Genomic DNA, 25195 nt, shown 5'->3' with positions numbered 1-25195 from the left:
TGCCAGTGTTGGAAGCACTGTCTGGTGGGAAATGGGCACATGAGCTGTGGTATTCGTGGGATCCCACTGCCTAGGATGCCTCAGGCCAGCACTGGAAACTTGAGGAATGTCCCACAGTGGTGGGGGCTCCACCAGAGCTGGGCTCCAAGCTGAGATTCGTAAAAGAAATAAAACAGCGCAAAAGCAATGGTAACATTAAGCTTTTTTGTTATTGCTTGCACTAAAAGGCAGTGTATGATACATTCTTTGGTGTATGGTTATCATTTGTTTTGATTTTTTTTTAAATGTAAGAAAGGGAATAACCCTACCCAGGAGCAGAAAAAGCAAAAGAAAAGAAGCATGGCCATGTAAGTTCACAGGTGTGTTTATTTTTTTGTAGTAGCGACCATGAGAGTCGCTTACCTGCCCATGTCCCCTTCTCTCCCTCAGATCTCTGTAAGTTCTATCCCGAAGAAGTTTCCTCTCATAGGAATACAGGAGGGCAATGCTGCCTGAAGGGATCAGAGCTTGAGATCCTGGGTAGCACCACAGAGCCCAGAAGCAACTTCCAGCTGTGGTTCCCCTGGGCACTGATGCCTGCATGCCCTGCTCCCTTTGGCCCACAAAATGAGTGCAAGGAACCGGAGACAACACAGCTCTGCTTGCTAACTTTCTCTCCATCCTGCTAAAATGTATGTATGGCATTTCATTTCTTTTCTTTGTAATAAACTGTGCCTACTGTAGCGTATATTCTTTTAAATAACATTTTTAAGTATTTTCTGGTAAATTAAAGTGATGACACGTTTGTAGGGTTCATTGTTAATTTCATTTCCTTTGGCTCAGCCAGCCAGATAAAATGCAATGTTATTAATCTTTGTATAAAAGAAGATCCTTTGCTGAACAGTAATAAATGATCTTGATAGATTTGTCAGGAAAATGAATGATAATCATTTGCAGATAGACACAAGCCTAGTATGGAAGATTAATAAGAAAATATGTATTGGCATCGTTAATAACATCTGCTGCCAATGGACTTGTATATTGGTTACAGCCCTGAAAGCGATGTGTTCCCGTTAGGATATTGCAATCCATCAGCACGGTGAGGAGCTAGGCTGCTGTGTTCTGCAGTTGATGACAGCCTGCTCCCAGGGGAGCACGGAGCTGCTACTGCCTGACTATGGTTGTGGCATGGTCTGGCTCTGCCTCACCATGCACATCTCCTGGGGGTGGTGCTAGAAGTCTCCTGACCTCATGAATGTGCTCATTCTGTGCTGCTCAGGTGTGACCCAACAGGGAGGTCACCAAGGCTGGAATGGAGGGGCTGGAGATACAAAGGAAGCTCATGTGGGTGTAGGCAGACGGAAGGAGCAGAGGGACTGAAATGAGAACTAGTAGAAGGGGAACTCTCCTCATCTCCAGTCTTCAACCAAGAAGGGAAATAGAATCTTTCCCTTCCTTCTGTGGCCAAGCTAAGGGATGCAGTCACATCGCTTGAAGTATTTTGCTTTAACTGACACAGGCATCATCATTTTAGGGGAAGCATTGTCCTCCAAGATCTGTGGGTGAGATGAGGAAGGGAAGAGTCAGGGCACAAAGTCCCCAGATTAGAACTGTTTGTATTGTTAAAAATAAAAGGCTTAGTAAGCTCTACTTCTAATCTCTGCAAAAGTAGCATTTTTCTTAGGGGAAAAGAACAGTCTCAAATGCTTTTAAAAACTGCCCCTTGCCCCTCATCCTGCTCTGTGGTGCATTTCTGATAGCTTACAGGATATGTGGTCAAAAAAAAAAAAAGATATCAAGCTAAGTGCTGCTGGGGGGCTCTGTGGCTCAGGAGCACTCAAGACCTCTGCCTCAGAGATACTCAGGTGGGAGCCTGAGTATTAGAAATGTGTCCATTTATTAATTAGACATCACCCTGCTATTAATTGCAGCTGGTAACTCGATTTCTGGAGGTGCCCAAGATCAGGCTGGTGGGGCACTGGGCAGCCTGATGTACTGAGGGCACCCAACCCGTGGCTGGGGTTGGAAGTAGATGGGCTTTGAGGCTCCTTCCAACCCAATTATTCCGTGATTCCTTCATCTTCATGGTACTGTGATTCACAGGGTGCCCTTACCTCCCTGCTCAGCCCATGCCTGGAAGTTTGGATGTGGTGGAGTAAAGGGTCACAACCCCATGGGGATTTTTAATCTTCTCTAGGCTTCTCAGGTCCTAACCACCATGCAGTGTTATTAACAGTAGGTACTTCCATCTTTTCTTCACAAAGTGGTTTAAAACGTGATGGCTATAGCATGTTTCATGGTAGTCCCAAGGGGAGGCAGGGGGGCCTGGAGTCCAAGTGACCCGGCCCATGGAGGAGTGTTCATTTCCATCCCACAGCTATGACATGGTGGTCCCAGGGAGACCTTGATGTGTCAGTGCAGGATATATAGCCACAATAACCTGGAGTCAAAATTGGCTTTGTTACTAAGGCACTTTTATTGCTGGTAATGCTGTTAAAGGCAAGATTCACCCGGGAGCGAAGAGGGACAGGCCAGGGGCTGGTGGGGGTCTGTCTGCTGCCAATATGGGGTGGGGGGAGGGGAGATTGTCCAGTGTAGGTTTAGGGTAGCTACAGGAGCCTGGATTGTCACTAATTCAGTGATCGCACCCTGACCCCATCTCAATTTGGTCATGTAAAAGTCTGCAAGAAGTGCTTCAGCCTCCTCCCCCACAGTAATGTAAGCCAGAAGTTCTTCCCCTAAAGCAGTGGGCAGTCAGGTTGCATGAGAGGAGTAAGGCTCCAGGCTTTCCAGACATTTGTTCCCTGTCAGGTTTGGCTCTGCTCTAAAGCTGACCCCAGCTCTGTTGGCTCAACCCACGTGCTTTCTCATGTATCCTGTCTGCAACTGGGTTTGAGTCTTGGTCACTCCTTGGCTCAGGAGGCATTTCCAGCAAGCGGTGCCTTGGGGAAGGACCATGCCCAGGCACATGGGGACCATCACCAGAATCTGTCACCCAAAGCCTCCAGCTCAGACATGAGGATGAGAAGACCTGTAGTAAACCAAAGCCATGCACTGCCCAACCGCATCTCAGCCAAAATATCCCCACAGAAAGACATTAATGGTTAGCAGGAGAAGAGCGTTAACGTTGCAAACAGCCTTCCAGAGAGGCTTCTCCTCAATGCTGGTAAGTCTGCGCTCCAGGGCAGCTCTCTCCTCCTGGGACAGAGTTGATGTGGGGCTGGGGGACAGACCACAGAACCAGAGATACAGTGTTTTCCAGCAGGGAGGCTTGGGTACTGTGAAACACAGAGAAAATATCACTGTTACCATCTAGAGGGGACAATTCCCTGCTTCCTTCTGCCAGATTGTGTTGGCCAAACTGCAATGGCTCTTGAGGTGCACCTGGGATAGGAGATGTAAGATGGTGATGAGAGATGATGGGAAGTGGAAGGAGAAAGCTCTGCCTCTACCAAGTATAGCACAGCCTGATTGCAGCTAGTTGATTGCAAAGCCAATCATTCATTAGTTAATTAACAGACTTCTTCCCCCTCCTCCCTGGCCCATCTTCCATCCACATTCACAAGTTCCTGACAGCATGATGGTGCTTTTAGAGCTCTCCCGGCTTATTTATTACGTGTGACAGGCCAGGTGAAGTATGTGTTTTAATTGTCAGTCCTACGCTGTGTGTATTTCATTGGCTGTGCTTTCCAAATATAACCTCTTTTTTTTTTTTTTTTTTTTTTTTTTGGAAAGGCAGAATGTCGTAAGGCCTTGAAAAAGGTGTTATCCAAGAACTCATTAAACTGTCAGTTTTTGTACTCCATATTTCCTTTCCCATCATTACTAATTACCAAATTACTGTGACATTTGTTTACAAAAAATGAGCCAGTTGAGAGAACTAGGAATTGATAAGAAATTATAAATAAGTTTTAAGTAGATGAACATCTGCATGTAACTTAAGCCCAAGCTTACTCTACTGGAAAAAAAGAAAAATAAAGGTACTGCTTTTTTTTTTCCTGTTCATTTCTGTTTAGCTTGGCTGTAGTGGGCACCAATGTCCTTTGAACAGACCAACAAAAGGAGGGAGTGAAGAAATCTTGCAGTAGTGATACAGATCTCCTCTAAAGCATTTTGCTGAGCCAGCCAAAGAGATGTGGTGACACAAAGCTCCAGTGCCAGTGGGATGATGAGCAGCATTCCAGCTGCACAGACTTCCACCCCCAAGGGTCACAGTAGGTGGCTGTTGACTCCCTTCTAAGGAGTCCATCATGCCATGAAGTACCAGGCCTTAGGGGCTAAAGTAAAGCTGCAACCAGACCAGGACTGGATAAGGGTAGTTTGCGTGAGCAAATGACTTGATTTTTGGGTGGAAGAAAAGCATTTTAGTGAATGCTTTTTTTCTCTGATTCTCAAAAATAGCAGCTCTTATGAGCCATTGAGTAGAGCACGATAAGAAAGAAACACACTAGCAGATCTGTCTGGAAGGCTAACAGCCACAGCGTTTCCATTACTCCCATCTCCATAACTGGTATAGCCATAAATACAAGTGCTTACTCCAACAGCTGACCTCTTATGTATTGTGGCTGGACAAGCGCGCGTGTGTGTGTGTGTGTGGGGGGGGGGGTCCTAGTTACGCACTCACATGCACACAAGTGTGCTTGTACACAGCCAGGCCCCTACCTGCCTCCTCTTTACTGCATGCATCTGCACTTTCGACCAAGTCGTGCTCTCCATTAGCTGGGTTTATCTGTGCTGATCCGCTCTTGTAAGTTTTCAGATCAATGTCAGGAGATTTTTTGTGTCTCGTCCACCATGTCAGGCAAGCAAGCTGAAAAAAGGATGGAGAACACAGGTTATGGCCTGCCAGTCCCAGATGGGTATGCAAGTCAAGGCTCTCTCCAAAACAGTGCTGGGAGAGTGGTTCTGGGGGTAGTGGTTATTCCCCTGCCATTTCCCCGTTGTAAAGGTGTCCACATGCTGGAAACAAAAGGCAGTAGCAGCCAGCTTGAGCTGAAAAGCTGAGGAAAAAATGTTGAGTTAATCTAGCTTCTTTCCATCTGTTTGTCTGTTTTTCTTTTTGCTTAATCCATCCCTGTTTCTACCAGATACCTTTTAGTAGGCACTGATTACTTACTGTGGTCAGTTTAGTGACTTGAAATAATGACGAAGATCTGTGTCCAGAACAGCAGCTGTCCAGCAGGGAAGGGCCATTAAGTCAATTAAAAAGAAAAAAAGAAAAGAAGCAAGAGAGAAATAACAACAACAAAAAAAAGCTAGAATAGCCCTCTCTGGCTATTGCCAGTTACAGACAGCAATTGTACCCTCTGCCCACTCTCAGCAGATAAAGATCAGCTGTGTATTGGCACATGGATGTATGGCCATAGGGCATGATGTGGATACATGGCCATCAGGACACTGCTGTTTGAGTGGCTTCATCTCGGGGATGTGGGAAGAGACTGGAGGATCTTGTCTCATCTCAGCTGTAGTTTAATAGGAAAAGCAAACCCTGAAAGAGCATTAAGCATCACAGCTGAGAGAAGCTCACATCCAAGCAGTAACCTGCACTTCCAAATGAGTTTCTCTTGTAGTTCTTGGTGGAAAAGCAACAGCGTTGTCTCTCTGTTCTCTGACTGAAGCAGTGCAGAGGGACAGAGCCAGAGTGGTGATAAACAAGTCACAGTTTGCAGGAATGGTTATCCTGTGCATTACAGCACTGCGTGTACTTACAAGAGGAAAAAAAAAAAAAAGAAGAAAAAAAAAGAATGAGCTCTGGGCATGTTGGTCTGAATTACTTTTTTTTCACTTGGGATTTTTTTTGTTTATATTTAATTCCAGTTTTCTGGAGTTACTGCTCCTCCTTGCATCATGCTTTCAAAAGCCATGTGTGTAAATGAGCTGTGGAAAGGCTTTTGTGGCTGCAATCTCTGTTCTACAGTAGTGGGATGAGCAAAGCCCTCATCCTAGCGTAGGCCTCAAAGTCTTCTCGCATCTTGGGGAGGGGAAGCACATAGCAACTCCTGCAAACCTCAGCAGTCCTTTCCCCAGCTGTGGGGTGGCATTAACAATCCCAGGTGCTCAGGTCTTTAAGCTGCTGCTTGTTTGGCTGACTATGACACACTGAGGAGCTTGGTGGCCACTTTCTAACTCCTGTGTGCTGTGACTGAGCCAAATAGTAAGGCCACACAACACAACAGCAGTTACCCAAATTCATGGACATCCCATAGAACAAGACTGGGGCAGCAAAGCCCTGGTCAGGAAAAGTCACACATCTGCCTGATAAGAAACTGTGCCCCTGCTCTGCCTGTATGGAAATGAACGTCTCAAATGGGCCACTTTACAAAGTAACATGAGTTTAATTTTTGAATTTCACACACACAAATCTAGGCAGCAGTTTCCAGCTGACACACAATGTTGCATAATTTCCAGAAGATTTATAGCTTTATTTAAATCATTTTCAACCAAGATGAGCATTGGGCAGGGCTAATCTTTCTTGTCACGATGTGCTAAATTGCTTTGATTTGATGATCCTCATCTTTCTCAAGGATTTTTTTTTTTTTTTTAATCACTTAGGAAATGTCACTGGAACGTATCAAAGTTTTAGAGTACTGAAGGATTTAAGAAACTTTTGTCTTTTTGCTTTTCTTCCTGTGTGTCACTGTGTGACCGACCCCCTTCACACTGCATCCAAACCTGCAGGGCTGGAGATTCCCAGGGGCTCAGGTTCTGCTAGTGAGTGCCATTCCCAGCAGTACAGACACACAGGTAACCCCATCACAGAGCATCACTGAACCACCCCAAACCTGGAGCAGGTTACCCTGAGAGCTTGTGGATGCCTCATCTCTGGAGGCACTAAAGGCCAGGTTGGATTGGATCCTGGGTAGCCTGATCTAGTGGCTGGCAACTCTGCCCATGGCAGGGGGTTGGAACTGGATGATCATTAAGGTCCCCTTCAACCTAAGCCATTCTACAATTCTATCAAAGTGGTGCTTTGCCTCAACCTCTTCAACACAGCAAGCCAGGACCCCAGAGGGCTCCCTGATGAAGCCTCATACCCATTCTCCAGCTTCAACCTCCCCAGAGTAGTTTTGGGACGACTAAATTCCTCAAGGTCACCCTTTTCCTCTGTGTCATCTGCTGAAGGACACACACCAAAGAAGCCCAGCACATGGTGGCCTGGTGCTCCTCTCAGGCAGCACACCTAAAGAAAGCACTGAATCCAGACAACAGCACACTGAGAAAACATCCCGAGTTCCAGAGCACATCAGCTGGAATTGCTGATCCATCAGCATGTCAGCATGAACCCTGACACCAGAGGAGGTGACCTGCTTCTCTAGTACTTGTACTCTGGGAGCTGCTTCTCTCCCTTTTCACCCCCACATTCTCCTTGGACAGGGGCTTTTACAAGAACTCAGCAAAGTTTTTCTTCTGTTGTTTGTAAACTCAAATAAATCCTTCTGTTCCAAAATGCCATCTGGCACCTGACAGTTGTGTTTCAGCTTCACAGTCTCAAATTTAATTGTAAGCTCTTTTGCAGGGTTTTCAAGGACAGCGTGACACAATATGGACTACCTACAATGAAGACATATGAACTCTGGAGCATACCAAACAAATTCTTTGCATAGTTGTTTTCCAGCACAGCATCAATCACCACAGGGATGGGAGAGTGTCCAAAACAGCAGGAGAAAATGCTACAGCTTGCAGTTCTCGGATTGTAATTCATTTAAAGTCGGGCACATTAGCTATACCTTTCTAACATCAGATACAAATCTCTTTTCTCCTTTTTCCCATTTGCTATCTGAAAAGAATTGGGATTCAATATTTAAAGTTGTCCTGTGTGGATCTTCAGCTTGTATAAAGTGGAATAACTGTGCTCAGCAGCTGTTGCTGGTCTTTGAAGGCAGTGGAGCTATGCTGATTTACATCTGCTGAAATCTGATCTATCACTGTATTTCATTTGGCTTTTACTTTAGAGGCTTGTTTTTACTTTTGCTTGACATAATAAATGGTGTAATTTCTAGCCCTTATATAGTATCTTTCATCATTACTTCTCGAAGTGCTGCACAGATAAGGGCTGGCAGATTAGCCCCAAGTGATATTTATGGGGGAAGATCTAATGCTTACCAAGTGAATTGCCCAGCACTGGGACTGGGAAGGGCCACAACTTCACACACCTCCAGCCCTCATGCCCACCACCAGTTTTCTCTTCAGCCGTTGTTATAGGGACATACAGTCTCTTCACCGTGTTTCCTGTTTTGCAAGCCAAAACCCAACAACCCAAAGTAGCTTGTGGCCAAACACTGAAATCAGGTGCCAGCTTCAGCCAGACTTAGGGGCTGACTTACCTGCTCTGCTTTCTACCTCCTGCTCTTCTTTCCACAATATTTCTGTCCTTGACCAATCACAGCGTGGCCACAGACTAACTTGAGATGATGAGGGGCTGTCTCAGCATCCCCACAGCACCTCAGTAGTGAGTCCTGGAAACCCACATTGCTACAGGCATGGCCCAGCCCTATTTACATGCTCAGGTCCAGGGCAAAAGCTGCCCTCAGTCTGACATCTCCATCATCAGATGATTGTCTGAGCATCTGTGTCCAGCATTCCACTGCCACAGCATTAACTGTATTAACTATACCATACAAAGCAAAGAAGCACTAGTGATGTAATTATTAACAAAATGGCTAGATCTGACCAGATAATTAAGCCGTTCACCATCTTCTTAAGGGTAGACCATACCTCATATTGCTCACAGAATTCAGATAGATATGAGAGATGAAGGTAACTTTGTCTATCAAGGCAGGTTAGGCAGCAGTCCTTCTGAAGACCTGATTCTAAGACTCGGTGATTACATTTTGATTTTTCTAAGGTTTGCACCCATCTACAAGAGGTTTTTGGTACCTCCTCCCCCAACACACACATTCCTTAAGAGAAAATGCTTTTACACCTCTGAGCTCAGATCAAAAAGATGCAGGTGCTGCGGTCAGTTTCTTCATTTTCTGAACTGGTGGATATGAATGTTCACTATTTGCCAGTGCTATGCTAATGCATCTTATCTTGCTATTGCTGTGGGAAGGGAGCACTGCACACATTTAGTTATCACAGGTCAGATGATGAGTGGGAACTCATTAAACCACAGTAATTAATTGCTGGCAACCATCTGGCCACCCCGAGCAGCAGCGAACAACGTAAGCTGCAGAACTAATGGTGCCTCCTTGCCAGTATTTCTCTCCCATGTGGATCCTCTGATAGCTAATAAAAGCTGAGACTTTATCTCAAAGCAGACACAAAGACAATCTCTCTCTGCCTCTCCTCTATCTGAGCACCTGCTTTCATGTAATCTTTAGGAGCTGGGTATCTTTGACACCACTAACATTCAATCAAACATGGACGGCGCTGGTTAATGCTTTGCAAGTTATGAGGAAGCAACAGATAGAAAATGCTGTGATAGCATCACCCTCATTTCCTCACACAGTTAGAAAAAAAAAATAAAACACAATGTATTTTAAATCTATCCAGTAACTTTGTTTGGAGGTAGATGGCAGCTTTGTTATATTGACAGCTGCTTTAAAACTTTGCACTGTAAAGAGTCGCTCTGAGGTTTTATTACATGAAGCCTCCCAACTCTGCACCATTTTAATGTGTTAAGTAAAAGAAAGTTGCGCCTGACTCAAAGTTATTAAATGTAATTGAGATCACATTGGGACAATTTTCCTAAATGCCCATGTTGCAAAAGTTATTAATCTTGTTTGCCTGCAAGATTGATGCTGGCTCTGCTGAAACAGAGTAGATGCTACAATTAGATATATTTAATTTCTCCTCAGCAGTGCTCTGTAATATGATTTCCTCTCCCTCCCCCTCCTTCTTTTCTTTCTCTTCCAGCTATGATGGGCTGTGATGTCTGCCCAGCTCCAGTGTCAGCATGGAAACTCACACTCAATTTCAGTGCCTCAGGAAGCATTAACACTGTGAGACCTGGGGAACAGAAAGCGATGGAGCAAGTGCTTCTTTGCAGCCTTACACACCATTTCTTAGCCACGGCATGAAAAGGACTAGAGATTCTAGAGATTTTTGGAAACCAAATGGGGTTTCTGAGAAAAGTCACTTACCTTTTCTTCAGGGATTGGAGGGGTGCAGAGACTAATGAGGACAATGACAGTGGCGGTGAGGACGCAGAGGATGAGCGCGAAGTAGAGGTAGTGCAGGTCCTTCAGCACAGCTGGCCTTCTGTCCTCCTCACCACAGGATGGTGCGCTATAAATAAACTCCATGATCATCCGAATAAGACCAACAGCCAGCCCAAACACGAGGCCCCAGAAAGCACCCTGAGGGAAGGCAAGCATAAAGAAACACTCACTGCACAATACCCTTGGTTGAAGCTTTCCTCTTTTTCTTATTTTCCTTTCTTTCTTTTCTTTTCCTTTAATATAGCTCTTTCATAGAGCAAAACCTTTTATGCTTGATAGAATCCCATACAGACACACATCAAAGGAGGATTAGTTTTAAATCCTCATTTTATTTTTCAGTTCTTGAACACAGAATTGATAGAGCACAGATAATGCAAGTCTCCTCCTAGCAACATGCCTCCAACTAGACTTTGAGATCCCATCCTTGAAGTGTAGAACATCTTGGGCTTTTGTGAGTTCAAATGAGACTGACAAGAAGTATTCCTTGCAGTGGCTTCCTGGAAGCAAAACACACACACACTAGAGATTAAGATCTACTAATATGTCCCAGGAAAATGCCTTCTAATCATCACACTTTTTAGCTGGAGTGGTTTTGAGTCAAAGGAATCTCCAAGGCTGGAAAGTGAGGGGAAATATTTAATCATTTATTCTATGTAATTAGATATGTGCATCAATTGGTATTTCACGTGCCACTTACAGGCTCATTAATCCTCTTGCAGAAGATGGCCAGGATGAAGAGTGCTGTGATGGGTGGAGCCAGATAGCTGGTTATAGATTGAATGTAGTCAAAGAGCTTGCCGCTGTTGGCTGATTGGATGATGGGGATCCAGAGGATGCTGATGACTACCAGGATGAGGATGAAGACTCTGGAAGGTGAGGATAAAATTGCATGAGCTCTATTATTGGAGAAGTCAACCTCAAAATAAAGTTTTGCAGCAAATTCCAATCGCTTCCAGAATTTCCTACCTATAAATCCAGACGTCGCTCTTAAGAATGGTGTTTACATAGGGAAAGAGAAAATCATTCTCTACTATTATCAGATCAATCAAATCCCAGAGGTGATTTCACAGGTTTCAGTGTAAGCTGCACTGGGACTTGCCAGACAACATGTGAGAGATCCTCAAGGGCCTGGTGGCTCCCACCATCAGCCAATGCAAACCCCCTCAACTTCACATGTCCTCAGTGACACGTACTTCAAAGGATTTTCTCTCAGACGACATAGAGAGCTGGAAGCTTGTGATCATTAGCAACCTTTCTGCCACCTCTACAAGCAGATATCATGCTTGGTCCAGTGCCTTTGCCAAATTCCAACTCATATTCTCTTTTTTAAAATTGATCCTGTGGTCTCAAGTGCATGTTATATCCCTTCATCATCTTTGTATTGCATGTTAGAGAGGTTTCTCCATGTGGGTGAGGAAGAGGTACTTCCATACTGTACAGTGGCAGAGTGAGGTACAGCCTTTACCTATCCCAGCATAAAGGTTTGAAACAGTACTTGTGAGAAGGAAATAGCACAAATATGCAGCTTAAATTCTGCTATCAAGAGGAGAACTTTATGTGCCCCTAATATAGTGCAATACTAAGGCTTGCTTGTAAAGGCCACTGTAACTTATCACAGACAAAGAGAGCTGGGAGGCCCAGCTCATCAAGGTTGCTCTTTTTCCCAAAAAGGAGCGACTGCAATGTATTGCCACAGCCTGATGTGAAAGTCATGTTTTTAAAGACCTCCAGTGACAGTGACTCCAGAGCACCTTTGCCTTTCCTAAAATGCAGATTTACGTCAGTACTTTTGCTAAGTTTAGCTAACAGAGAAGCAATGATCTACCTAGCACAGCAGTAAGCTCAATGTATCCTTTGACCAGGTCTATCTGAGATGAAGCTGGATACTGTAATGCCCTTCCCAGGCTGTGTTTCTGATCTATGTCTTTGGCACCAGGTTTTTCTTAGTGTGTCCAGACTGAAGAATGTAAATGCTGCAGTCAAAACAGATGATGCCAGTAAAAAGACATAAAGAAACGTAAGGACCTGCCCACAATCATCAGCTCCTGCTCCGAAGCATTTTTACGGATCCGCTGCCAGATGTCTATAACGAAGAGGGTGCTGCTGCTGTTGAAAATGGAGGTGAGGGAACTCATCAGGGCTGCCATCATCACGGCAATCATCAAACCCCGGAGCCCTGAGGGAGCAAAAAAATCAGGACTAAACCTTTAGCCTCCCAGCACTACTTTAGCATGCCAATGGCTGATAACTGCAGGAAGATTTCCTTGTCCTTAGGATGGATTAAGGCAATCTGATTCTGCATAGAGCTTGGCTCAAGCCCACTTCCATAAAAGTTTCTCACCATCAGGCATGAGCTCTACCACGAGTTTGGGGTAGGCAATGTTGGAACAACCCACTGCAGCTCCACAGATCCTTCTACAGATACTCGGGTCCACACAGCCCACTTCATCTGTAGGAGACATGAAAAGAACAAGAAGTCACGTAAATCCTATACAGCCGTAGGATGTATATCCCAGGGGAACAAATCTTGATGTCCTGTTTAATTTCATACAAATCTGAGGTGAAGCCAAAATGTAGCAAAAGCAAGTAGAGCCGAAGAACATTTTCTGTCATAAAATAAAAGTGAAACTTTTATACATGGTTTTGCTGTTCTGTTTAGTTCTGTCTCCTGGATGTTGTGTACTTTTAATGCCTGATGATTTGTAAGTTTCCATGATCCTGCCAGCTGGGCTAGCAAGGATGCTGCATCCTATTTGATGAACTCTGGTAGAGAGGCACTTGAAGCTCCTTCCTCCAGGTATGAGCCTTCTAACAAGGGCATTCTCCCCAGGAAGTGGTGTGCTCTGAAGGAATGAGCAAGGAAAGTTCCTTGGGAGACAACATGAGCGGAATTCTGTTTTTTTTTTTTTTCCACAAAGGAGGTCTGCTGCACTTAGTCTACCAGGAATTGCATAAAATTGCATGGTAGCCTGCTAAGACTCACCAAATGCCTACTGGAAACAATCCATAGAACTTGAAGGAGAACCTCAATGCTTCAAGCATTTCACCTTATCAACTTCCTACACAGAAACAAGCAATATCCACAGCATGATCTCTGTGTTCCCTCTAGCACAACCTGCCCCATAAGGATACTCCAGGTAACTTCTGCCACTGTGAGAGCACTGGAGATGGAGGAAAGGCCTGGGAACACGAGTGCACAACAAGAAAGCATACAAGTATGCCTGAGGTGTGAAAGTGCTGGAGAACCTGTGTGCAATTAGTGCTCATAGCAGGTGTAAAGCTCTGCAGTGAGAAACACGAGAAGGCTTACCTGGATAAAGAGCTCTGCTGATCATTCCTGGCATGACAATGAAAAACATAGGGAAGATTTTCAAATATCCTCCCAGCACTGATCCACCTTTGGCATGGGAGAGGTTCTTGGCGGAGAGGGACCTTTGAACTATCACCTGCAATTGGTCAGAAAGAGAGTGGGAAGCAGAACAGAAGCACTGCAGAGAGAGCAGGATCCATCCTTCCTCTTGTACTCATGGATGACTTTCACCCAACAGGACCCCAGGCTGTTCTGCATGCCAATGGCAACTTTCCCATCTCAGTGTCTGCAGCCTGCTCAGAGCTCAGCACACAGGCTATGGGAGAGGGCAGAGTGGAAATTTCCTTACAGAAATAATTTCGCCCTTGACTGAAATGAAACCACCTTGGGGACTGGAGGCAGCAGCTGTATGGCAGCAAGAGACAAGGAATGAAGCAGCCTAATCTGATTCAGTGAAAGATCAGTGGTGGGTTTTGATGATTATCCCATCTTGAACAACAAAAACAAAATTTTGTAAGAAACAAATACAGTTTTCCTTGTTTGTAGCTTGGATAGGGATGAGAAATCAGAGACCTGCTGGAGTACAATCAATTTATCTGGAGATCTACACAAGGTCACTGCAGAGCCAGCTCCAGACTGCACTGCTATATCCTCATCGCACAAACTGCAGCCCACAGGAGGGTAAATTGGATGAAAATCACCTACTCTGTCCACCCCAAGAAGTGCACAAAACCAGCTGCTTGCTGAGGAAGTTGAAAGAGTGGTCTAGTCCAGTAACAGAGGCAGTAACTCCCACACAGCAAGGCACAGTCATGTCTCAGCTCACAGATCTACAAAGGAGTGGACTGGAGGAGCGGACTGGAAATAACACTACAGGGGACTCCCAGAGAGGAAAAGTCTTTCTTTACCTGATCAGTGCACCAGCACCAAAGAGCCAGCACGGAGAGTCCAAATACAAGGCCCGGCCAAGGAATGTCCCCTGTGACTGGGTCCCTGAACAAATGAAAGGCATCCTCACGTGGGAGGTGACAGGTTGTGTTTGGGACTATGACCTTGGGTATAGCTGTGTTGTATTTCTCCTTAAGTCCTTCATACCAGCCAACTTTTTCGAATCCTGAAAAGAAAATGCCAATAATTTAATTTTATTTCCTTATCTGAGTTTACCGATTGCATTCTTTTCAGTTATCTTCCTCTCATCTCTTTACTTTTCATTCTGCTCTCGCTTTTGGCAGTCAAAGCATGTATAGAACTAAGTTGGATCTTGCCCAGAGTCCTTGTGGTTTTAGCAGTGCATCCTGGAAGAAGATCAATGCGGGAAAACCTCTGTTATCCTAATCCCCACAATGTCCTCAGCACCTACTCTTTGTTCATATGCCCTCCAAGAGCTGGAGGAGGAGGTATGAAATGAAACATGGGTTAAATCTCTGTTTGCCAAGAAGACATAAAGCAAAGACTAATGATGGTCTGTTCCTTGTTATTTTATTTTTTTATAATTCTGTTACACCCAGGTGAACCCACAGTAACTCCCAAAGTCAACATAGAAAGTCAGCAGAATTGTTCTGAATTTACATGAGCACAGTGAGCTGAGTTTGTCTTTGGGGATGCAGTTCTGTAAGCTTGTTGGCAACTCCAGACAACCCCAAAGGAGGGAGGTGAAGTTATCCAGAACCTTACCTCCAGACAGGTAGTACGAAGGATGAAGGAAGTCTGACTTGCTGGCAAATGAGGATTGTGCCAGCACCTATTCTGTGAGTGATTAAAACTCATTTCTGCACCTTCCCTCTCCCAAAGGGTGAGGTAGCCTCATAAGCTCTGATGACCTTGGGATCATTAAGCTAGTGCGTGATGCCACTGAAGGATCCCCTTACCTATAAACATGAGGACCAGAGCTCCCAGTACCATGATCAAGGTCTGTAGTGCATCTGTGTATATCACAGCTGTTAGACCACCTGTTAGGAGAACAACAGACAACAGATAGAATGTGTCCACACATACATAGAAGCCTGTATTTCATCTGGAAAAGACTTCCTTGGCCCCAGCCCTGTGACTTCAGTATGGATTCACTGGGGAAAGCTGCCACAGAGCTGGACCCTAGGGCCCTATAACTGCCCCAAGCACTCCCAAGAGGAACATCCTAAAGGGCATGCCCACAGTTTAGTGTTTTAAAGCCAGCAGTTTACCTGCTATAGTGTAGACAGCAGTCACAACTAGTAAGACCACAGTGGACAAGTAGAGGTTCCAGCCCAAAGAGATTTGGATGAATAATGCTCCAGAAAAAATATCTGTCTGGAATATAATCAAATAATAATTTATAAAAGGAAGTTTGATAGCAGTACTTAATACAAGTGAAATCTAATAAAGCAAGCTGCAGCCCTGAGCAGATGAAATCATTGACAAAGAACATTACAGAGGTGAAGTAGAAGAGGTGGAGAGAGCGTGGGACTGATGGCAGTGAACCTTCGTGTTCTCAGTGCAAGGAGAATGCTTCCTTGAGCTCTGAGCTCACAGTGTCTGGGAGCAGCAGAATGAAAATCAAAGTCCTATATTCCAACAGATCACAAAGCCATCAAAATGAGGGCTACTTTACAGGCAGCCTTCATGGCACATGATCTTCACTGACACAGAGAGACAGAGGTGGAAACTCCCACACCATTTACTGCCCCTGAAGCCAAATACAGCGCACAGGATCCCATGCTTTGGGGCCATAGAACCTATGCTTGTGTATCCATAGAAGGAAAGGGGTTCTGCACATCAACATATTCTGGTGATCTAGTGGCCAAGAGACACTCTCAGCTAGAAAGACCTCTGAAGTATCACTGGTATCTTATGCTATGATTTATTTATCTGAAAACGTCAGCAGCCTGACTCCAGTAAAACAGGTTACACCTGCTGAGAACCTCCCTGGAAAGATAGAAACCCCCATCAGCTTTGTTTTGTTTGGACCTACTGCGAGAGAGATTGAAACCAAAAACCAGGCGAAACCCAGAATTATACAGATAACATCATTCAGATGCAGAAGGTGATATGGGAGATGTGTACGTGTTGGGAAATCCATCTAAAGAACGCCTGTAAACCTGATATGGGGTGAGATAGAGGTAAAGACATTTGGAAAGCAAGACAGAAAGGATAGGACAAGATTTCTATAAATAAGCACTTCAAAAGCAAGCATCTTGTGCAGCTCCTGCTTTCTGCAATCCCAAGATGGAACAGCAACTGTCAGGAACTGCAGAAGCCTCTCTGCCTTCTGCTGCCCACCCAGCAAAAATGCAAGCAGGTTTCTAGCTGTACAGGATCAGTCCTTCGACAACATTGTGCAATGAGATCTCTGCTCTTCTTTGCAAGAGAGGAGGGCTTTGCAGCGTCCTAGTTGCTAACTTACGTGTGAGCAAAAAGCACAGGGAGAAAAATTGTTCTTGTAACCAACTGCCTGCCGTCCAGCCAGCTGCTAAATGAGCTCTCTACAAACAAAGGCACTGTGCTTAACAGAAAGCACCTATCATGCCCATAAACTCCACCAGCCACATCCATCAGGCACATGTGAGTTAGCTGCACAGAGAAGAAACCACGGAGTTGAAACAGCAATGACTGGGGCCAGGGTCCTGCTCTGGAAAGCACTGGCAAATAGAGCTCTGCCAAAGGTTATTCAGAACGATTGGTCTTTTTTCTCCAAATACATTGAGGGTGTAGCTGTGCACACCACCATCACAGGAGAATTCCAGGTACTCAATTCCACTCCAAAAGTCTCTTTCCAAGGCTTCATCTGGGGGGCAATACTTCAGCCCAGAGAGCAAAACACCTGGGAGCAACTGTGGCAGCAGTGGGCAACTTGGCCAACAGGTGGGAAATCCTATGCTTCCAGCCTTAAGCTCATTTTAATGCACTTCTCAGAGCCTGATACATGAGAAACCTGGAAGGGCATTGAATCCAGCAGAAAAGGTGCCTCATCTCCATTCAACATCTTCTGAGGCAGTTTGAGATCTGAACACTTCAGTGGGGTCTAGTCAACACTGATTTGTGCTGCCACAGAGCAGTCAGCAGGAGACAAGAGACTGACATTTTCAGCCTCTGTAATGGACTTTGGAATGCAGTTCTCTCCCTCCAAGGGCAGAGGCAGTGCTTATCAAATCCGTGAGCATAAGTTCTTCCTCTTTATTAATGGCATTTAAATGAAATGAAATACCCAGCAGTTTACATTGCATTTAACTATCAGCAGGGTACAATGCTGCAAGCGATCCAGGAAGGACGCTGAGTTTTCTCTTAATCCAGAACCTATCCTTTTTCCTATTCCTTTCTTATGCAGTACAAGTGATAGAAAGACAGAGAAATAATCATAACATTCTGAATGTTGAAAACTCAACTACAAAAACACAGTTCCCCTGTCTGTATTGCCAAAGATTTGGTTTGATGGAAGGGAAAATAGGCAGAAAAATTGTGGCACTTATACTATTTAATAATTAGCTGCTATATCCCTGTATAGTTCTCAATGTGCACTGCTGTTTGAGTGGTCTTTCTGAAGGTAGATTTTCATGATCAATGTAGGGGCAGTTATTTATGTGAGCGAAGCAGCACACTGACACAGGATCCTGGTAGCCGAGCTGGTCCCTTCAAGGACATCTGAGTTATCCCCGCATTGTGCCAGGACGACCTACCCCTGCCCTAGCCAAAAGGGTTGCATCCAGTAGATACATACAGATATCTTGGTGAATATGTAGAGAATGAGGGACAGCACAGACATGTAGATTTGTATCCTCTGCCCTCCAAATCTCTTCTGCAGATACTCAGGCATGGTAACCACTCCAGCTGCGATGTAAACAGGTACAAAGATCCAGCCAAGAGCCAGCAGTGCCCAGGTAGCCTGGTAGAGAGAAGGAGAAAAGAAAGGCACATGATTCAGCACACAGGAACACCTTTCTCCTATCCTGTCCCAATGGACAAAAAAAGAAGTGTGAGGTGCTATGCAATGTATTTGGAACTCTTGAGTTTTTGTCCCTGCTCAGAACTTTTGGGTAGATGGTGTGTTCTGTTCTTCCAAGTTGCAATTGCATTTTGTGGCCTTAGAAACCACTGATGTGGTGGCAGTGAAGAGTTAAGTGATTTAGAGAAGGATGAGAGCATCTGTTTGTTGCTTGATTAGCAAGTGATGAGGCTGAGGCTGCAGACTCTCCCTGTGGAGCATAAAAATAAGCAACAGCAAGACTCTGCTGGGATGTTCTCCTTTCAGGCTGAAGCAGATCTGCTTCTGTTACTTGTAGATAAAGGGGCAGTTCAGCTGCTTCACCACAGGTGAAGAGTCTTTAGAAAGTTGTAAAGGCATCTCCCATCATGTATTTCCTCTCTAAAACCCAGCAAAAACCCAGACAGGAGAAGTTGAGCTTAAATAAAAGTCACTGAATTATCAGACCTCACTTCCTCCATGTTCTGGACATTACCTTTTTCCCGAATACCTTACATTAGTCAGATTTTACTTTGATTGGTTATTTAAGTTATCAGAAATGAAACCAAGCCCTGGGGACAGAGATTGAGTGTGATTGAGGAGAACAGCTGTGTCTCCTGCAGTGGCAGAGATTGGCTCAGGTAAAAGATGCCTATATGATCCCTGCAGCTGAGCGATGTCCCATGCTGAAGGAAGAGAATAATGGCATATCCTAAGGTCCCTTTCCAATTTGAAAGAAATGAATCTAAACTCATGAAGTTAGATTTGCCTTGACATACAATCTTGTCTTCGTGGGCTTCTAAAATTACTCAAATAGATTTACTTAAAATACAGTGATATGTCTTACATGCATCAGACTGAAAACAGGCTCGGGTTTCTTCACAAAGGACTTAAAGGTGATCTTAAGGGTTTAGAAAAAAAAGAAAAAAAGCTGCAGTGAATAGATAACTCAGGAGAAAGCCTATGGTGGGCCGGGTCCTGCTTGTGCTTGGCAAGTATCCGGCACCATTAGCACTCTCTGCTGATACAGACAAAAGATTTAGAGTTAGGTGAGTGATGTTTATTGTGAGGCTGGCTAGTCTCTCTTCTCATCACTGCAGCTGAGAAATATCATTAGCATCACACACAAAGGGCCTGGTTTTCATGCTCCGTGTGGTGTCAGTGGCAATTTTCCAGGGCATTTCAGTAAGACAGAATGAGACCTGCCTTCACACCCAAACGTTCACCCCAGAGACTTCACTTTTTGGCAGCTGACAGGTGAATGCAGTGTTGCTGATTCTCGTGGTTTTGCATTGAATTTAGGAGCACAAAGTCCCTGTTTCCAGAATCGTGCAATTATCCAAGTACATATTGAGCACTCGTTATCTTTCATTTTAGTCTCTATGAGCAGCAACTAAATCTTAAAAATATGGCTGTGTGCTTCAGGGAAGGTCAAAGAGCTAATCATTTAAGTGGATTGCACTTAAGCTAAAAGAAACAGATCTCGTGTTTCTAAAGCTGCCTCAATTTCTGGACGGTTCTCTCCTGAGGTTTGAAAACTTAGAATTGTAGAATCACTAAGGTTGGAAAAGACCTCTAAGATCATTCAGTCCAACCACCCATCTACTGCCAATATGGCCCACTAACCCTGCCCCCAAGACATGGTGTTGTCAATACTGTTAGTGTATGATGTTGGAGAGAAACCCACAGTCCCTTTGCAAACCATGACGTCCTAGTAGACAACACAACAGACTCTTACGTTCCACTCAAAGCCCCCAACAGCAAGACCCCCAGCTGCTCCAGTGCCCGCCAGTCCAACGAGTAAGCCACTGCCCACATTGCTGGACATCAGTGATGCTCCAATCTGAAACACATGGCACAGGCACACAAAATCAAATCACAGTGTGGAACTTCTGTACCAGCCCCAGTACTTCCCCCAGGTGCTTCCTTTCCCTAGGATGTTTATCTCCTTGCAGGTAGGTACCTGGGTGTTAATGGACAGTTGGGTTTTCCTCCCTCAGAATCAGGGTTCACTTTGGCAATGGTTCTCCTGAGTTAAGCATCTGCTTTACAGGGAAGCTGGTGGCAGCCACTTAGAGTCTATGAAATGTGATGGATTTCTTAATTTCCTTGGTAACTTGAAGCTTGCTGACCCTTTGGGATCTGCTCTCCACATCTTGCAGACATCCTGGCCTCTTTTAGTCTTGCACAAAGCATGCATGTGGTGGTTTGCACAGCACTGGGGATTCTGGTGAAGCTCATCCTAAGATAGGATATCCTTGAACTGTAGCCAGATCAATGTTGGAAATACGCTGGCTTTTTATTTTTTACTGTGCTCACATGGGTTCAAAGATATTCAGCTCCACATTATGGAATGTGCTAATTCCTCAGGTTAACTTTAACACTGTCCCAACCATGGCTCATTGGCACTCTAATTGGAAGAAAGCAAACTCCAAGGTGATTTAAACAAGGCAGACTTAATTACCACTTTTCTTTGGCATATAGCCTCACTTTCTTCTTTACACCAGTGCCAAATCTCTCAGGGTCAAATGAGAAGTGATGCTAAGGACAAGCTGAGCCTGTTTCTCTTCAGATGAAGTTTGCTTTTAGCTACATCTTCTGTGAGGATATTTTCTCTCCCAAGTAATGCTAAACTGAAACAAAGGATGATGGAATTTGATCTGCTTCTCATCCTTGAGCAAGGTAAAACATTAATATGGCATGAACACCCACAATGGATCCTGCCAGCAGCTCTGCCTTCCTGTCTAAGAAAACTCCTGATTAGAGAGCTGGTTGCTGCTACCTGAATTTGCAACTTAGGTAGCAATTGGTGCTCTCAAGAAATGTAAACCCTTTTTGTGATATCTACAACATCGGACACAAAAATACAGAAGGTGATGTAATACACAGGAGCAGTAATGTAACACTGGGGCTTATTTGAGGCAAACACACTGCAGAAATATGTCATCCCTGTATAAAAAAAGTACATGTAAGCCAGTCACGTATTCAAGGTGAAAGCCACGAGGAGCTGACCCTCCAAGAAGCACTGCAGAGTTGGCATCAGCTCTCTAAATGGACTAACAGATTCAAAAACTGAACAGTGTTTGAGGTCGTTATGGACCTAGGGTTCTAAGTTGAAGATGCCAAGATGCAGGCTGTACCCAGCAGAGTCTGTGGCCACTTGCAGTTTGAGCCAAAAGAAATAAAGAAAAAAAGAAAAAAGAGAAGGAGAAAAAAAAAAAGAAAAAAAAAAAAAAAAGGAGAAAAAAAAAGATGTTATTAGGGGGGAAATATTCCATTTTTGTGTTTGTTCTTTTTTAATTTTTCCCCTCCCAATCAGAGAAAATCATCAAATCAAGCTTTTTCATTAATAGTCAGGTGGCCAAGAAAAAGTACAAAAAATATTTTAAAAATAACTTACCTTACAGACACATATATGTGTCCGATTTATTTAGCCTAGTAAATTTATGGGCAATGCATATACAAAAGGAAAAAAGATTTTAAAAAAAAACCCTGTTTTGGTTGAGAAGTGCATTCCGTTACCCACGACTCACAGGGGAGATATATGGTACTGGAGTTTGGCATTGGCTGAGAAGGATATTTATTCCTGCAGTGGTTTTATTCCTTTCAAACTTTAAATTATCTTTATATGTACCTTTCATTCTCAAGAAAAGATGCCTTCAATAGATCCTTTTTCTTCATAGTGAAGATTTATACTTTGGTGGTTTGAAGTTTATATCCCTTACATCGTTAGTCGATAATCTTGACTTTGCTCTAAATAGCAAGGGCTCAGATAGTCTTGGGCTTTGGGATTATTTTTACGTCAGTCTTTAAATGCTTTTTACTGGATAGCATATTGCTAGATTACCTAATGCTCTCTTGGCTTTGGGGACAATGGAATCTTTAGTGAGTTGGGACCCAAGAGTTTGAGCCCCAAATGGGCAATCAGATCTCCCTCACACCCACCTGCATGGGCAGTTTTATTGCTAACTTTAGCAGAGGAATTGGAAGTTGAGAAAAAATTAAAGATGCTGAACTGCCCTTTGGACCTGGAAGCTTCACACCACAGTCCATTGGCAAAGTTGCCTGGGGTGATTCCTTATGGATCCTTTTCATCTCAAGCGTATAGTCAAAAAGTGCATGGGCAGAGTCCTCTTCTAGGCCTGCCTTCCTTAGATCTAGAACTGCTTTCAAATCATGAGAAACAGAGCAATGCTTTTCACTCACAGGCCACCAGGTCATGGATCGCCCGGCAAGGAAATAACCTCCAATGGTTCCACGGCTTGCCCGTATCGATGACTGAAAACACAGGAAAAATGAAAGCGTTTTCCTCCATTCGCTTACCCTCAGGCCAGACCCAATGCCCTTCCCAGCAGCCTGAAACATCCTATAAGCAATATCTTGTGCCACCCTAGTCCTGCTCCCCTGATTGTTGCCAAATCAGTACGCTTACCCCACTCAGAACAGTGCTTTGTAGGTGACTTTGTGGCAGGCTGAAGCATAGCAGCTCTCAGACTAGATAGCAGCATTGCCACCAAGCTGAGAGAAGATTGAAGTTTTGGCATCAGCATCAGCTCCCAGAATTGCTCAGAGCATCTGTTAAGTATGCCAGGATTCAGCCATTGCTTCTGCCTCTATTCACTCAGATTTCTGGTAGTCTAGGTTTGGAAGGAAGCCACTTTTACCTATTTAATGACTTCTGGAATGTACTCAATGGGAATGAGAAAAACAGCCAACCAGAACACTGCAGATGTCTATAAAAAAAGGTCTCCACAGAGCAACATAAATAAATAATTGCTAACCTTTCCAAAGCTTCTAAAGTCTCATTACGCTCTTCTCATCCCTGCCCCAGCATTCTTCTTGACCTGGTCCCATTCCTGTCCACCCCGTGGCATGAGACTACTTTGCAGCACAGGAGGTTTACACCACACCCAGAACAATCTCCAGGGGATGACCCCATAGTGGACTCCATATGGGGACAGGGGCTCATGGGTGTGTCACCTCCCAGGCCTGTTCACTATGGCGTGGGATAATGGTGTGTGCAGAGGATGCCTTCTGCAGGCAGAAACCTTTGTACCCAGAAATGGTCTGGGGAGAATCAAATGCTGCCCCAGGCAGAGCTGAACCCATTCACTGCAGGCACTCACCCATATTCCAACAGCGAGGACAAAGATGAAATACAAAACCACTACGATGATGTCTGCCACCCCAAAGACAGCTTTCGTCTCCCCTGGCAGCACGGGTGGCTCCATGGTGGCTGCAGTTGGCTGGCTCATGGCTGTGGGAGAACTAATGATTTTCTCCTTCACACTGGACTTTGGTGCACGTTCGCCTTCATCGCTTCCCTTGTAATAATTAACAGGGTGAAGAAGGTGTGAGCGGGGAGCCCCATGCTGCAGGGACCTGCAGCTAGGTGAGCTCATGTGAAGCAGTGTCTGCTATGCAGATAGCAACAGGGGAAATGCAGGAGAGGAGACAGATGAGCTTTTTGGCATGCACATAGCCGGCAGCAAAGGAGTTAAGCTGCTTGCGTGACAAGCAGAGCTGCTGCCAGATCCCCTGGATGGCTCCAGGAAGCTGCAGTGCAGCAGGAGCAGCAGCTGGCCTGGGCTACAGGCAGGTGGGAGCTGGCCGTGCCCCACTGCAGTGACAAAATGTGAACCACATGGACCTAGAAGGACCCTGCTTAGACATGGCTGCAGGACACAGGGCTTCTTCTGGCAGCCTCCAGTGCTCCATGCAGAATCATCTCCTGCCTCCCCCCATTTTCCCTGCCATCCATGGTTTCCCCCACCCCAGACTTCTGCAGGCTTCATTTGATCTTGGTTGCACGAGGGGCATCAAAACCACTCTCTCATTTTATTTCCCTCTTTCCCAGCATTTTCTGGCTATGTACTCACTAATCAATTGTGTTGCTAATGGAAGGCCCCCTGTCCACCTCCACTCCTGAGTCTGAAGCTCTCTGGGAGCAGTGCCTCCCCGTGGTCTCATTAACTGCAAAATGCTTTTCAAGGCTGAAATGTTTCAACAACCTGAAGTACAGTTACCAGAAATTAAATATCTGGAAGCCAAAATTCCCCACTGCACACAGGCAGCACTCTGCACGCAGAGCTCATTTACACTCACCCACACACTTCCCTTTTAACACTGTGACACTCGAACGCAAGAAGACTGTCTCTTAATCTTGAAATGCATCAAATTCCTGCCGAAGAAGCACATAAGTCAGTATCTCTGGTCTTCCCAAAACAGGAAGCCTACTGTCTATGGGGAGCACAACTCAAAGCCCTCACAAAACTCAACCCCTTTCACCCCACCATTCCAAGGTGCCGAACAAGCAACGATTAACACTTGAAAGCACTTGGAAGCACTTGAAAGCTTGCCCCATGAAAAGTAAGTCCACCTAACAAGCCATTCCCAGCGGCTCTAAGGTATCACAAGCCTGCTGAACCAATAAGTATGACATTGGCTTCAGCCTGAAGGACCCTTCAAGTATTATTTCACTGATTGCACCATCCCAAGCCATAGAGCTGACCCCATTTCTGGTGCAGCAAGGTAGGATTGCATTGGCTTCATCCTGAAAACAGAACATACCTTGTCAGTGGCTATGTCCTTCTCTGCAGCTGGGCAGTCTGGTGGCCCTCCTGTCCTGGTCCCACTGCTCTGCCCACAACTCCTTGGGGCTGGCCATGGAGATGTGCTCCTCCCACAGCCCCCCAGGACATGGCCCGTGTCCCTGCCCACAGACAAGGGTATGACACATGTTGGCTCGATGTGACGCACTCCCTGACTCCTATCCCTGGGTGAGAAGCATGTTGCACAGCTCTGGTGGCC

General features: G+C 45.0%; 1 protein-coding gene across 2 annotated transcripts; it reads right to left on the bottom strand.

The window, feature by feature from the left end:
* Nucleotides 1–2453: 2453 nt before the first annotated feature.
* Nucleotides 2454–24987, bottom strand: SLC5A9 (solute carrier family 5 member 9). Of its 2 annotated transcripts, XM_042874094.1 has the most exons (16): nt 24956–24987; nt 24491–24566; nt 23512–23709; nt 22592–22663; nt 20124–20228; nt 18143–18307; nt 15633–15738; nt 15321–15401; nt 14361–14566; nt 13453–13588; nt 12484–12591; nt 12168–12318; nt 10840–11008; nt 10065–10280; nt 4642–4789; nt 2454–3257 (listed from the first exon to the last, which is right to left on the bottom strand). In XM_042874094.1, the coding sequence occupies exons 3-16, from the start codon at nt 23638–23640 to the stop codon at nt 3049–3051; spliced, it is 2001 nt and encodes a 666-aa protein (XP_042730028.1). In that variant the 5' UTR covers nt 23641–23709; nt 24491–24566; nt 24956–24987; the 3' UTR covers nt 2454–3048. The 2 variants fall into 2 exon arrangements, with proteins under 2 accessions (XP_042730028.1, XP_042730027.1); XM_042874093.1 differs by lacking the exons at nt 24491–24566; nt 24956–24987 and having other exon boundaries at nt 23512–23787.
* Between the last annotated feature and the right edge of the window lie 208 nt (nt 24988–25195).

This window comes from Lagopus leucura, unplaced genomic scaffold, assembly GCF_019238085.1.
Source record: "Lagopus leucura isolate 7727_CA_CO unplaced genomic scaffold, USGS_WTPT01 Super-Scaffold_100009, whole genome shotgun sequence".
Lineage (NCBI taxonomy): Eukaryota > Metazoa > Chordata > Aves > Galliformes > Phasianidae > Lagopus > Lagopus leucura.
The sequence above is the reverse complement of the archived record's forward strand: the minus strand, read 5'-3'. Positions and strand labels throughout refer to the sequence as shown.